The 15,918-nt window shown below is 34.4% G+C and overlaps 3 protein-coding genes across 8 annotated transcripts in view; 2 read left to right on the top strand and 1 right to left on the bottom strand.

Moving 5' to 3' along the window:
- LOC149776022 (tyrosine-protein phosphatase non-receptor type 4-like) overlaps positions 1–15,918 on the top strand; it is a 284,029-nt gene that overhangs the window by 241,527 nt on the left and 26,584 nt on the right. The gene's annotated exons all lie outside the window — the stretch shown is intronic.
- LOC149776024 (uncharacterized) lies at positions 522–4,044 on the bottom strand. Its single transcript, XM_089941777.1, has 5 exons — positions 3,774–4,044; positions 3,414–3,506; positions 2,785–2,964; positions 1,847–1,907; positions 522–1,088 (listed from the first exon to the last, which is right to left on the bottom strand). The coding sequence occupies exons 2-5, from the start codon at positions 3,496–3,498 to the stop codon at positions 623–625; spliced, it is 792 nt and encodes a 263-aa protein (XP_089797903.1). The 5' UTR covers positions 3,499–3,506; positions 3,774–4,044; the 3' UTR covers positions 522–622.
- On the top strand, positions 6,659–10,130 carry LOC149776023 (uncharacterized). The gene is made up of 2 exons (XM_089941774.1): positions 6,659–7,379; positions 7,668–10,130. Exons 1-2 carry the CDS (start codon positions 6,989–6,991, stop codon positions 9,485–9,487), a joined length of 2,211 nt encoding a protein of 736 aa, XP_089797900.1. The 5' UTR covers positions 6,659–6,988; the 3' UTR covers positions 9,488–10,130.

Genomic DNA, 15,918 nt, shown 5'->3' with positions numbered 1-15,918 from the left:
TGAACTATTCATGAACAAATTAAGAACTGTTCATGAACTAGTTCGTGAACTATTCATGAACTGGTTCATGAACTATTCATGAACTGGTTCATGAACTAGTTCATGAACTATTCATGAACAAATCAAGAACTGTTCATGAACAGAACATAAATCTAGTTCATGAACTAATGTTATTGTTCATGAACTCCGTTCTTTATAGTTTATGGAAGTAAATTTCATGAAATTCAATAACATCTCTTTCTGTGAAATAGAAGCTCAGATTGATGATGCTGATTATGAAAAGATACACGGGAAAGCTTTTGAAAAAGCAAAAAAGCAAATAATAGTTTTCCTGTGAAAATAACTTTCCCTTTGACTACTAACATCTTTAGTAATAGTTCTTGTGTGCAGATGGGTGTATACAATTTTAGATTAAATGTTGCACTGCAGATTAGTTTTCTAGAAACACACAAATGTCAAAATACATTTATGCCAATCCTGTTTAAAATTGAAGCACTATTTAAAAATCATTGACAAATATCAAATTTATTAGAACAGAATTTATTAAAAATGTTTTATCATTTCATAATGATATTGATCACAATTAGGGTGACCGATGTATATATATATAAAAAAGAACCTGTTAACTTCTCCTCAGGATTTTTTGTAAGTTTTCAAGTTTCTTGTAAAACAAGTCCTTGTCCATTGTGGTACACTGTAAAACTAACAATTCCAGCTTGCTCAGTTTTTGAATATCAAGTGGTGGTCTTACAGTGCCCACACATTTAATGGTTTTTTTCCTTGTTCTTGAAGAATTCTTTAATTCATCCTTTGAGAAAATCTTCAGACATAACACTTTAAAAATGTCTTTATCACATTTTATGTGTTGAACACTTTTTTTAATGTCATCAAGAGTGTCTTCCTTTGGAGCAGAAACACTGCAGCATTCTCCCTCTGCTGCAGGCTGTTTTACTTCTTGAACACTCGATTCACCACTGACATCCTGCAGAGAATTTCTCTCTTCAAGTTTTCGTAATTTCCGTCTTAAATACTTATTGTCTTCCTTGAGTGCTTTAACGTCGTCTTCCAGTTTTCTAATGCGTCTATCCCTGTATAAAATTAGATGCAAGACGATAAACAACAACGATACTATTTTGTTAATGTCTTAATATTTACTAGATGTCATCATGTGTAAACAGTTAAATGTTGCAGATTTCACAAAGCATAGTTTTGATAATGCAAAATACAGATTTCTAATACAGCTAGAGCCTATTACACTCCCTATTTCCATTTCAGCCGAATCTGGGTAGCAACTAGCTTATCCTAATAAAAATCTGATATGATTATAAAAATACACCAGGAGTACCAATGTGTGGGGGGGGGGGGGGGGGGAATAAAAAAAATTACCTAATGGAGAATTAAATGACATTTTGCCAGTTAGCTTTTTGTGCATAGAAGTTTTTATAAATCTCATTGTAAAGATGAAAGGTAGCACCCCACCCATTCCGTAACTTGTGAAAATAAAGACCAGAATACTGTGAAAATTATGTGCATGTTGTCACTGTGTACCAATGTTTTCCTTCATGGTGTCAAGCATAAAGGGGTTCTTCCTCTCACCAAGGGCAATTTACTATGAAGTTTCATGACCCTGGGTGTTATATATCCTGGCTTATTGCACAGAATGCCCATGTCCACATGAGGTTATAGCAAAGCTTGACCATTGACCCCCAAAACAATAGGGCTTCTCCCTGGGGCAATATAACTGTCAAGTTTCATGCTAGTAAGTGTAACATGCTTTCAATGTTATTATCCCTAAAGGTCAACCTTGCAAAAATATTCAGTTGATGGAATATCTATACAATTTTACCTGGAGTTGTTGCTCTCACTTTCTTTTCTGAGGTAGTCTATTCCCTCATTTGATCCCTTTACTGCAAGTTAAAGGAAGATAAATTAGATGAATATTTACATGCATCAAAAAAGAATACAAGTTATGGAAACGAACATTTATAGAAAATGCAGGGTTCTTACATGAATTCCGATAGTGGCCGACTTTTCCCAAAACTGACTGAACCAAGAGAAGGTGTATTTAAAAAGTGCGTGTTAAATACAGGAGTTTATTGGAACTGTCATCACTATGTAATCAGATGTGAAACATCCCTTAAGAAAGCTACTCATTTTAAGTTTTGTTTTACATGTAACTATTATGACCAGGACATTTAATGGCCAACCAATATTGGTTGAACAGATTGCTGTTTTAATGGCCCATTCATATACTTAACGTCATTATAAGTAAATCTCATTATTACATTTCTATTATTTTTTAACATGCTCAGATTGTAAGTCTAGTTCTTAAGTACATTTCTGTTAAGCAATTAATATTTGATAAGCTATAAATCAACATCTCAAATCTGATGTACATTAAATAACCCAATACATATATACATGTCAAGCTTTAGTCTTATTCATTTTACAAATAGAATCAATGTAAAATATTCAATCACCTGGTAACATCTTGGATATCAGAATATTATGAAACTTATAAATTTAAAGCAGAGTGACCCAAATAACATTCCTGACAAACAGAAATGAAATGATATTTGCAGTTTTGGAAAAATTCAGACTTTGCTCACAGACTGAAAATAATTAAATGGACTAATAGCAGTTTGGGAAAAGCTATTTAAACTTGACTCATTTGAAACCAGTGGGCAGAATCCAATTAAATTTAGCAATTTAAGGATATTAAGTTTGTAGGTGTCCTTTAAAAATAATTAAAGACAGAATATAAGACATGGGAGCATTTCATACTTTGTGGTACCAATCCATCCATTTTGGGTAACTTCTTGTTAGGAGTCGTCTTTTCTGGAGTGATCATATTTGGAGTGGCCGTTTTCTTTGTTGCTATCTTCTTTGGCGTGGCCATCTTCTCTGGGACTGCAGCACTCTTCTTTGGGGTTGAAAGGTGTGGTTTGTCAGTCACTGATGGGACTGTATAAGAAATATTTTAAAGAATTTGCTGTGGGTTGAATGAAAGGCAGCATTTAATCAAACAATAACATTCTTAATTAAGCTTTAATATGCATATTCATTTTCAGTTACACAACAAGCCAAGGTGGTAGCTTATACTGCTTGATGGATCTTTTGTTTCTGTTCTACTCTTGCAGGACAATAGGGAATTTTCCCAGTCATTAAGTATTAAACTCATTAGTGTTTGCAAATATTGTTGGTAAAATAAATGTTTAAGTTATTAATTTTAGGTTCAACTTTAATCCATATATTCATTTTTTCAGTCATAAAAATGTTTAAAATAAGATTGTCAACAACTGTCTTTTGGCAAGACATTATTATTTTCATCAAGATTTGTTTAATATAAATTAGTTTTCATTATTTGTAGTTAAAGTCTATACAGTCTGTATAGTTTTCTGAAAATGTCATACCTTCTGGTACCAATCCACCCAATTTCTCCTCAGTCTTTGGAGTAGCTGTAACCTTCTTGGTTGAAGCAACTGGTGTGTCAGTCATGAATGGGACTGCATGAGAAATATTTTAAAGAATGTGCTAAAAAGTTGATATATTGGAAAAAATAGTACCTACATGGACTAAATCACTATTTAATACAAATTTAGTGTTATTAAAACTTTAAGTATGCTTGTAAATATATATGTTCAATTAAGTTATCATTTACACATCCCTACCTTAAAATAAGCCAAGTTTGGTGCTGTAATGCAAGTTTGAATTATTGCAATCTAACTGAATCTATATTGACTGCATATGTATACACACACACACATACTCACTGAATTCATTCTTGATTTTCGTTATCCTCTCTTCTTCTTCATCTACATGTGCATTGACTCCAAGGAGGAATTTTTTAAAATGCACTTCAATCCTCTCTATAGATGACTTGTTCTCTGAAATTCGATTTAAAAAAATGTGTCCATTAACAGACTGAACACGTTATTACCGTTTCGCTTCTTTAGACCTCAAAAGTATGAAAATTATCCAATGCACGGCTACCGTATTAAAGCTAACCACTCTTCCAGTTCGAACATTTACACCCAATAGTTAATGAAAATAAACCAAGTTCCGCTTCTGATCTATACACATGTACAATTTCACTAGCTTATCAGGTTTCATATATTGCGATCAAAATCTCTTATATCTATACCGATAGCAACATTTATGATTGTATTTTTTTTTAAAAGTGGACGATGGTGAAATGTGACATCAAACTTGTAGGCTACTTTTCTATCGTTAATCGATGTTCATATAGGCTTGCCGTAGACAAATATTTTTTAAAAACTCTTCTGTATATGGAATGCTAACTTTTAAGTTCGAAAAGATAGATTGACCTCGATTTTGTTAAATGAAAACATGCAAACTTACCCGAAATTGCAATTAAAATGGCCGGATAAACTTTTCTCAGATAATATGCTTGCACCGTACTTCCTACAGTTAAAGAACCTTCCTTGATGCAGGTTTCTTTCAAGACAGACCAGTTGTTTTCTTGTGTCCAGTAAACAAGGATGCTGCGACTGCTTGCCATCTTTTTTTTTTGTTGTGTGTGGGGGTTTTTGTTTCACACGTGCGGTTTATCGGCAATGCGCATGCTCAACAATTGTCCGTTTTTGTTTCTTTTATTAGTAAACAATATATAGTAGTTATTTATGAAGTTCCAAAACAAAGAAATATATTTATCTACAAACATCGTTTAATCTTAAAGAAAACAGCATCGACATTTTGCACGAAATAAAATATTATATCAACTAGCCAATCGCTTGCTTACAATCTTCGCGCGCTTTCTGTGACGGAGGATGGTAACTGATAGATGTCTGCTTGGACCCGAGTCTGCGGTACCAGAAAAAATGGCAGCCTTACGAAAACAAATGTCAATGTTCTGCGACATTTATACTTCACCAACTAGTGGAAGGATACTTTGAAGGTTCAGATACAATCGGGGTATGTTAATATGTTTAAAAATAAATAACTCTTCTTCTAAACCAGTTCAGCACGGTAACTCTTATCTGTAATGGTTATATATATATATATTCAAGACCAAGGTCACTGGAAGTGATGCATTGCGGGAAATTTGAGCCGCCATATTTGACTGAACTGTATATTCGAGGCAAGTTTATTTATTGTTTTGAGTTTTATACAAAAATACACGGTGCACCACCAAAGTCAGCAAGTTCTCAAAGTATTGTTATTTTATTTGGTTAGTTAAAATTTCAGTGATTTTGTTTGATACTGAACAATTCGCTGTAAAATATCATTGTAACTTTGTAGAAAAAGGAATTTTATGCATAACTTTGTAACATAATACCTCTATTCCGGTAAAATTTGAACTAGGTGCAGTAATTTCATATTTCTATTTCAGTTCAATCCAGTATGGCGACCAAACAAACCAGTTACAGTGAAATAGTTGTAAACGGTCGAAAGAAGTATCAGTGTTTGATTTGCACAAGGATAGTGGGCAGTAAACATAACATCTTACATCATTTAAGTGGAGTACACAGTTTATGTGAGTAGAAATGTTTTTACATATTTAAAAATATAAAATTTTTGGGGAAAAAATTATGTCTTAGCACATAATATATGCTATATATGGCAAATAGTTGTAATGATGGAGGTAGACCTCAGACAACTTAACACTAGCTTCCATTTGTGGCACAAGTAACAAGCAAACATTCTTACAAAATCTGAGGACTAAACCCACAATCACAGCATTGAGACTTGTCAGTCACTCTTCAGACAGTTTTTAATCACTACACCACAGAGAACTATAAAAAATACATTGAATGTATTGCATCCTTATTCAAAATTCCACTTTAGGTCATGATCACAAGAAATGAAACTATTACTAAATAAAATGATGATTCATGTAAAAGCTTTGATTAGACTTGTGTATTATCACTGCCTTTCCATTTCATTTTGCCATCACTTGCTTTGTTTTGTTAAGTTAGTGTCTTAGTATTTCTCATTTTTTATATAGCTCCAGTCAAACGAATCTACAAACTGCATGTTTTTGACAAGTCAGTCAAAGTTCCTGTGCGTACAGCTTATCGATGGAAGACAAGTCAGTCAAAGGATATGGCTACATGCTGCAATGAATATGATAATATGCCATTAGATTGTAAGTGCACAGAGTGTTGTAAAAAGCATATACCCATGATTTTAGTCATGAAATAATGCTAAATCATAAATTCTACTTTGAAGCGGCACTAGCCAGAAGTAAAGTATATGGTAACATAAGCAAAAACTATGATTGTTTTTTATAGATCAACTTCATAATCATTAACTGATGAATATTGCCATATTTGTGATCTTGTTTAAAACAAGTTCACATTTCACCTAAAAGTTATTTATGTCTGCCTCAATTAAGTAGTTTATTTTTAGGAAAATTTTATTTTTACAACAGCCACCAGTGGTTATCAGAATAAATTGCTGAATGAAACAATAAAAACATTATCATTTTATGAAATGAAAACAGTATCACAGACTTAGTGTATATTATTATACTGTTCATTGTTTACCCTCCCTAACATTCATATTTAAATTTATTATAACTTGCAAACTTTTCTCACTAAGGAAAATGGCTAGTTGTATTCCGAAAGTCAGACTTTAGCTCACAAATGTTACTTTATTTTAATCCTAATGCTGAAATCATACCAAGTGTAAACAACATTGCTTAAAGTTGTCTTATTTTTCAGATGATGATAAGAATGCATCATCTTCAGAAAGAAGTCTAACCTATCCTACAGCTGGATCCTCAATAATCCCAGATGATGTAGCTGCCGATGTATGCTACACAGATAATGATACATGTAGCTCTTTATCAACATGCAATTCAAATGAAAGCGAGGTCACATCTGTACTATCAGACTCAAATGACTCTATAATATCGGAAACCTCTTCAAATGTTGAATCTTCTGATAATTTTTCTGATGTGGAGACCAGCAGTAAAGAAGATGCAAATTCATTAGGAAGAGACAGCAATGATGAAGTGAAAAAGATGCAACCACAGCCTCTTTCAGAAAATGAACTGCAAGCCTTAAAAATTCTTTCCCTCTTTCAAAGACATAATTTAACAACCAGTGCCTGTAAAGACATTCTTCAAACTATGAAAAGTGTGTTCCCTAACTCCAAATGTGTTGATGTCCTAGACTTGGATTATATATATTCTTTAGTTGATATCCACCCAGTTAAAGAAATACACTATTGTGACACATGTGACGAGGTATTTCCAAACAACTTGGATGAATTTAGATGTAGCTTGGAAAATTGTGGAGGCTTTCGTTACAAAGGAAGATTGTTGGATCAACAAAAAAAGGATCGACAACCGAGGAAAAGTTTTATACTGGCTGATACCAAAAAACAGTTGAAACATCTACTTGAGACACCAGGTATAAATAAGTTTATGCTTGTATATTTAGAATCCTTAACTGAAGAACTGTGATTACTTTTACATAGTTCTAAGGGAAAATTTATTGAGGAGCATTGCACATTTCTTGTTTGATAGGGCAATATCATGAATTGTTTGCACTTAATAAGGTTAATACCGACAAAATTAGTTAAGCAAATCTTATGTTCAAATAAGGCATATACATTAAATGTAGCTCTATTTTGTTGAAGAACAATTACCTGTAAATATAATCTTCAACTGAAGTAATTCTATTTCTTGTCTTTTCCAGGTATTTCGAAAGAAATTGAAAATTGTAAGGCAGCACTTGAGGACAGAAAAAGCTCTAGAATTTTGACAGACATAACTGATGGGTTTGCGTACAGAGATATGCTGAATGAAGATGGTTTTCTACATCATCCATACAGCTTAAGTGCCATCATCAATACAGATGGAGTAAATCTGTATTCATCCTCGAAAATAGAATTGTGGCCACTTTTTATGGCTATAAATGAGTTGAGTCCCAAAGCAAGATTTTCGAGGGATAACATGTTATTGGTTGGGATATGGCAAGGAAAGGGAAAACCCCCTTTTAAACAGTATATGGCAAGTTTCAGTGAAGAAATGAATAGTTTGTACAATGAAGGGGTTGAAGTTAATTGGGACAACAAATTAATTGTTGCAAAAGTTGCTGTTATTTGTGGTGTATTTGATCTACCAGCTAAAGCAGGTATTCTAAATATGACATATTTTAATGGGACGGAGGCATGCATTACCTGTGAAGAGCCTGGTATTGTTGTAAAACAAGGAAAAGGAACATCGCGATGTTATCCTCACAGGACTGTTGAAACACAGTATCCACTACGAAATAATCAGGAAGTTTTGCAAAACATGCAAAATGCAACAACGACAAAACGGATTAAAGGTTTTAAGGGCTTGTCTGGTCTTGCATTTCTTCAGTCCTTTGACCTGGTTAAAGGTGTAGTACCAGATTACATGCATGGGATTTTATTAGGTATAACAAATACATTATTGAGCAAATGGTTCTCACCAACACAAAGTGGTAAGAATTATTTTTTTGGAAAACATATTAAAACTGTTTCCAAAAGACTTCAGAATATTCAACCTCCAATCAGTATTGAGAGATTACCCCGTGATTTGGAAAAACATTATGCAAACCTAAAAGCTACAGAATTGCAAGCATGGTTGTTGTTTTATGCACTCCCATGTTTAGATGGAATACTACCAGAAGTTTATCTGAAACATTTTGCATATCTATCAGAAGCTGTGTATATTCTTCTTGGAGACAATATATTGCCAGGACAATTGGACAGAGCAGCTGTTCTTTTTGACAAGTTTTACTCTTCCTTTGCTGATTTATATGGTCAAGGCTCAAGTGGTCTCAATGTCCATAATGCTTGTATTCATTTGGTTTGGTATGTAAAGCTGTGGGGACCAATGTGGGCATGGAGCTGTTTCCCATTTGAGGATAATAATGCAATGTTGCTACAGTCTGTACATGGAACGGGTAATGTTACGAAGCAAGTAATGAAGTACAAACAAGCAGTGTCAAGTTTGCGCAGAAAGGGTGTTTATTCAGCATCAACAACACTCTGGAAAAAGACTGCTGAAGCTGCAACTTGTGATATATCAGGGAAGGTGAAATATTTTAGAAACGGTGAAGTGACAGATGAAGTTTTGGCTACATTAAATTTAGACTGTCATATGGATTTGAGAAAGGTTGACAGAATTAGCATAGGTAGCAAACAATTCTGCTCTTCACAGTACTTGAGAATGCAGAGAAGAGTCTGTAATGTTGTGCTATATAACCAAAGCAAAATTGGACGTGTTAAATATTTTGTATACAATACATCAAATAAGACTGTACATGCAGTTTTGATAAAATATGATGCTGCAAAAACAAAACTTTCACAACTACCAGCTGGAAAACACCTGTTAGCAGTTAAAGCTATGTTGACAATAGATGTGGTACCTGCTGAAGAGTTGATCGACACTTTAGTTTACATAAATGTCAGTCCCTCTTCATCACCTGAAGCAGAAGCATATGTTGCAGTGATGCCAAACTGTCATGGACATGCCATTTTCAAATGATTCTAGCATCAGTAATGTTGACTGAATATACTTGTACTTTATGGGGACTGAATGGGATGCAAATGTCAACACTTTAAACATGTTGTACTGGTTACTTTTATGTAAAATGATAATTTACAATTATTTACTCACATCAAACTTAGAATCCATAGCCTTACTCTTATTGAATAGATTATTTTGGTTCCTCTTTAGCATGTTTGACTACAATACAAACAATACACCATCCATCGAGGAACAGCACAGACATGGAATTTTACGCACCTTTTCCCCACCTTTACAACAATCCTAATTGAAGTTTTTTTTACTTTTGGAAGGAAATTAAAGGTCTTTATCACAATTTTTGCCCAAAAGTAACAAAATTTCACTTAGGTAAAGATGAAAATGAGATGCACACAAATTCAAAACTTGGCTGGGCTGTTCCTTGATAACAAGTCTAAAAAGTATATACAGAATAATTAGGCCATGTACTGAAACATGAATATATTTAGAATAATACATAATGTATTTAAGAATATGGTACAATGCACTTCCAGTGTGTTCATTTGGACATAATTTGTTGTGAAATAGGTTGATGTATGTAAGCATGTACTGCTAATCTTCAATCACATTTAATTTCAACAGATTAAATCACATTTTGCAGATATCTTCAATTCTTGGAACTTAAAAAATTAGTTACTATTTTGTTCATCGCCTTTTTTAAGAAAATGCAATCAAAATTCTCAAATTTAATTCTTCATAAACTGGATTGCTTCAAGGACAGTTGATGAACTACAAGTATGCATAACAAGTTTCTAAAATTGTAATTTGTTTGCCTATTTGGTTCAGTACTTAACAGTTCATGTACTATTATAAGTTCAAGAACTTAAATTTCATGAACTGATATTCATGAACAGTTCATGAACTAAGGAAAAGTTCAAGAACTTTAATTTCATGAACAGTTCGTGAATTTGGAGGAAAAGTTAAAGAACTTGAATTTCATGAACTGATGTTCATGAACAGTTCATGAACTCAGGGGAAAAGTTAAAGAACTTGAATTTCATGAACTGATGTTCATGAACAGTTCATGAACTCTAAAGAAAAGTTCAAGAACTTGAATTTCATGAACTGATGTTCATGAACAGTTCATGAATTAATTTGACTTTTCACAACCAGTTCATGAACTGTTCATGAAGTTCATGAAGCGTTCATGAACTTAAGAACTTTTTTTCGCTGGGGTGGTCTGGTAGCATGACATGTTCACCTTGATACCTATTATGTACTGCACCTGTGTACATAGAACTTCTGTGCTTAAAATGAAAAGTTTTGTCCTGTATTATTTCTCATAAGCTTTAAAAACAGTTGAATTTAACAAGATTTACTTGGCTATTTGTATGACATTTTTAGGTCACTCACCTCGGTGAATATCATTGTAGTACAAGTTTGATGAGAACAATCAAGGTATCGGTTCTTTATGGATCATGTTGACTGTGGTTTTATTTTGATAATTGTTGAAAGTGTTCATTGATCACTGTTCATTTCAGACATTTTTTTCAGTGTATGTATTGCCATTGTAAACTGCAGATGAAATGTTCTGGTTGAGTGAGGTTCATTCACGTCATTAGGATTCATATTGTTGTCTGAAGCCAGCAATTGTTAGATTATGCCAATAACCTGACAAAATTTCATTATTTTTTGGCCAGAATTTGATGAGTGCTAAATAGATTCTTTGACAGCTAATTAATGCAGGTCTGTTTGTGAGTCTGCCCTGTTTTGTGTCCACCTCTTTGACCCTTTTTGGCAGTGTGTACATGTCTTGTGCCCATCTTGTTAACCCTTTTATAAGTCTGTATTTGTTTTGTGCCTGACTTTTTGTCCCCATTTTATTCTGTAGCTGTTTAGCACTACTATTTCTCAACTTTTTCTGCTTGGCCTCTTTGTCTATCTGTCTGTCTTTATTACATCTTAACGTCTGTCTTTAGGTCTTAGTGTCATTTTGTATGTTCATGTATGTTTTGAACATGATATCTGTAGAAGAGAAATAATGTTTCTCACTAATCAGGATTATACAGTCAAGTTCTTAGCTTTGGTTTTAACTCTCAGCCAATCAAAGTGAAATTTCAAAGAGTTAAACCTTTTGATGTTGTTGTTGTTGTTGTAGGGTATAACGCCATTTTTCAGCACACGATAGGCTATACATGACTGCCAGTATTAATGGTGGAGGAAGAACCTGGGAAAACCCCGGAAAGAACCACGACCCACGAGAAGCTACTGGCAAGCTTTCTCACATACCCACATTAGCCGAATCCGAGACTCGAACCCATGCAGACAGAGGTGAGATGGCAGTGATCCATAACGGAGAGCGCTTTAGACCACTCGGCCACTCGGGGCCCCTAAACCTTTTGATGAATGGCTGATACCAGATCTCAATTTAGACCCAAATTAAGATGTTATATTACCCAGACATTGTGTACTAATAATGATTGATCAACCTTCATGTGTTATATTATCCATACATTGTGTGCTAATAATGATTGATCAACCTTCATGTGTTACATTACCCAGACATTGTGTACTAATAATGACTGAGCAACCTTCGTGTGTTATGTTACCTAGACATTGTGTACTAATAATGACTGAGCAACCTTCATGTGTTATGTTACCCAGACATTGTGTACTAATAATGACTGATCAACCTTCATGTGTTATATTACCCAGACATTGTGTACTAATAATGACTGAGCAACCTTCATGTGTTATGTTGCCCAGACATTGTGTCCTAATAATGATTGAGCAACCTTCATGTGTTATGTTACCTAGACATTGTGTACTAATAATGACTGATCAACCTTCATGTGTTATATTATCCATACATTGTGTGCTAATAATGATTGATCAACCTTCATGTGTTACATTACCCAGACATTGTGTAATAATAATGACTGAGCAACCTTCATGTGTTATATTACCCAGACATTGTGTACTAATAATGACTGATCAACCTTCATGTGTTATATTACCCAGACATTGTGTACTAATAATGATTGAGCAACCTTCATGTGTTATATTACCCAGACATTGTGTACTAATAATGACTGAGCAACCTTCATGTGTTATATTACCCATACATTGTGTACTAATAATGACTGATCAACCTTCATGTGTTATATTACCCAGACATTGTGTACTAATAATGACTGAGCAACCTTCATGTGTTATGTTACCCAGACATTGTGTACTAATAATGACTGAGCAACCTTCATGTGTTATATTACCCAGACATTGTGTACTAATAATGATTGATCAACCTTCATGTGTTATATTACCCAGACATTGTGTACTAATAATATTTGATCAGCCTTCATGTGTTATATTACCCAGACATTGTGTACTAATAATGACTGATCAACCTTCATGTGTTCTATTACCCAGACATTGTGTACTAATAATATTTGATCAGCCTTCATGTGTTATATTACTCAGACATTGTGTACTAATAATGATTGAGCAACCTTCATGTGTTATATTACCCAGACATTGTGTACTAATAATGACTGATCAACCTTCATATGTTATATTACCCAGACATTGTGTACTAATAATATTTGATCAACCTTCATGTGTTATATTACCCAGACATTGTGTACTAAAAATGATTGATCCTTCATTTTGCAGCACATTTAAGTAATCGTTTTACAGTCAGTGATTGAGGGTGTGTAAACGGTCCATGACCTTAAATGGCTTCCTATTTCAACTCATCCTTTTGCAATCTGAACTGAAAGTCGTGGTCCAAGCCGACAAAGGTTATATGTGTTTTTTTTTTTTTTTATAAAGAGAGGGGAAAAAGGAAGAAAAAAAGGTGGCACTTTCAGCCTTGAATGTGGAAAGTGCACATTGGGTAACGGGTTATTGTGCTGTATCATTTAGTTGCAGGCTTGAAAATCCTTCCAGTTTGGGCTGAGTGCATGGCGTTTCTCTTGTCATGGCCTTTTCCTGTTATTATTACCTCTGTATGCAACAGTCTTTCATATGCGTTTCTGTCTTTTGTCCATTCTCGCTTTGTCTGTCTTTATCACTCTGGTAATTAAAATTGTCATCCACACAACTTACCTGTACATTCCTTTCCCTTGGATTCCAATCTATTTGTGGTGTAACAGTCATCCAGACGAAAACATTATGGTATATAACAACCATGTACAAGTCAGATCCAGCTGCATAATGCTTTGGCAGATTTGGGTCAATACACATAATGCTTTGGCAGATTTGGGTCTATACAGTTTGTTAAGATTAATCAGAAGAACTTGTGAGTATTTGGTACTCTATAAAGTCTATATATATGTACAGTGTACATTGACCCACATTGTGACTGGGTACCACATATTGTGTCAGCAGGTTAGGGTCTGAGCAGTTTGTTAGGAGAAATTAATGGAACAAACAAAACAGACCTTGATCCGAAGATGCATTATGCTGCTGCACACCAGGATTTGTAATGTTTGCAGTTTGGCTTGTCTTCTAAGCAAGTAGATACAGTCACCAATACCATGTCCAGATGCAGTTAAAACTGACTAATCAACATGAAGATCACAGTGAAAAAATTAATTTTGATGGCACTGACTCAAAACTTGACTATAGATGGTATATTAAACAAGGAAGTATTAACCTTTTTATGGTTTTTTTTTTATAGCCAGAGGAGATAGGTTCTGTTTATTGCTTCTCTTTTTGTGTGAAGTGTCACTAAATGTCTATGCTATTTTTATCCTTTTAGATCAGCCATGTTTAGAAGCTTTCATTCTTTTCCACTATTCACTTATGCCAAAAATTGTTTTTGATTTAGTTTTGATTCAATGCCATGTAATTAATTCTGTCACTGTGCGCTTGATGTTGATAATAGTTGGTTTTAACTGCATTTGGACCACATATTGGTGACCATATGTACTAGCTTATAAGTCAAGTCAAACTGCAAACAACAAGGATACTGATGGTCAGAGTCTGCATTGTTTGTTCTACTGACTAGTCCTAACAAACTGCACAGAACAGATCTGCCGGCACATTATGAGACAGTAGATCTAGGTATGTGCAAGTTTGCAGGTTGGACTCCACTTTTAAGTGAGTAAATAGGGTATATCATGATGAGGGAATGGGTACAGAGTGCTTTCTCAGTGACATGCCCTGGCAAACATACTTGGGTTAGAAGCCTGACATTCTATCACCAGTACTACCACTGCTCTCCACTGTGCTCTTGAAGAAAAATTCAAATTTCTTTTAGTTTTAGCTCCTTACCCAAACTTACCTATGATGTAAATACCTATATATGGAAAAGTTGTGATTTTGTTTATTTTATTTTGTGGCAGTTCTCCATCTTTATGTTTGTATAACTTACCTTTTAATAGGCGCCATATAGCTAGTATTTTTCTGACTTGCCATTACACCCTATACATACTTTTGTTAAATAACAAATGTTGTGTGACATATTGAATTTCTGTCTCATTTTATAATGTTGTTTTCAGACACGTATATCAAGTAACTATTCAGAGGTTTGTTTTTAAATTTAATACAGTCACATGACTCTTTTTTATGTAAGGAAGAAGTGCAAAAATACTTATAAATCACTGACAGATAATCCATGGAACTGCATATCAAGTCCTGTTTTTCCATGATTCAAACAAAGGTGTATGATTACACAACATATATACTTTCAAATTTCTGAAATAACATCATTCAGTTTGATGTCTCCATTTTATGCTGTCTGAGTTGAAGGTATTTATGTAAAGTATCAAATGTAATTATCACCAGAGGCACAACAGGGGGGACAATTCAGTAAAAGAACATAACTTAAAATTGAAGTGCTTCATGTATAAAATGAGGTTAGACATGGGCTGGAGCTTTCAGTGCACAAATGACAGGACCTAGCAGTATCAGATCTGCAGTTAACAGGGACCTTTACATGTGGAATCCTTGTGATCCACAATTGATGGACCATACAGCATGGAATCCTTGTGATCCACACTTGATGGACCATACAGCATGGAATCATTGTGATCCACACTTGATGGACCTTACAGCATGGAATCCTTGTGATCCACACTTGATGGACCTTGCAGCATGGAATCCTTGTGATCCACCATTGAAAAGAGTCAGAGTGGATCTCAGATTGGCAGGGACCTAATGTTTAATAGCATGGGATAACTTTGATCCATAATTGAGAGGGACCTATAACAGTGATCTACAACAGACAGAGACCTAACAGCATGGGAACTCTTGATATACAGTTGGCAAGGACTTGTCATTGTGATCCACAAGTGCTGTAATGCACACATGGATTGTTGTTGTTGTTGGGTTTAATGCCATTTTTAAGCACAAGATAGGCTATACATGGCGGCCAGTATAACTGGTGGAGGAAGAACCCTGGAAAACCCCGGGAAGAACCACCGACCCACGAAAAGCTACTCCAGGAA

Source organism: Sinohyriopsis cumingii, chromosome 18, assembly GCF_028554795.1.
Source record: "Sinohyriopsis cumingii isolate HCF-2022 chromosome 18, ASM2855479v2, whole genome shotgun sequence".
Classification (NCBI taxonomy): domain Eukaryota; kingdom Metazoa; phylum Mollusca; class Bivalvia; order Unionida; family Unionidae; genus Sinohyriopsis; species Sinohyriopsis cumingii.
The sequence above is the reverse complement of the archived record's forward strand: the minus strand, read 5'-3'. Positions and strand labels throughout refer to the sequence as shown.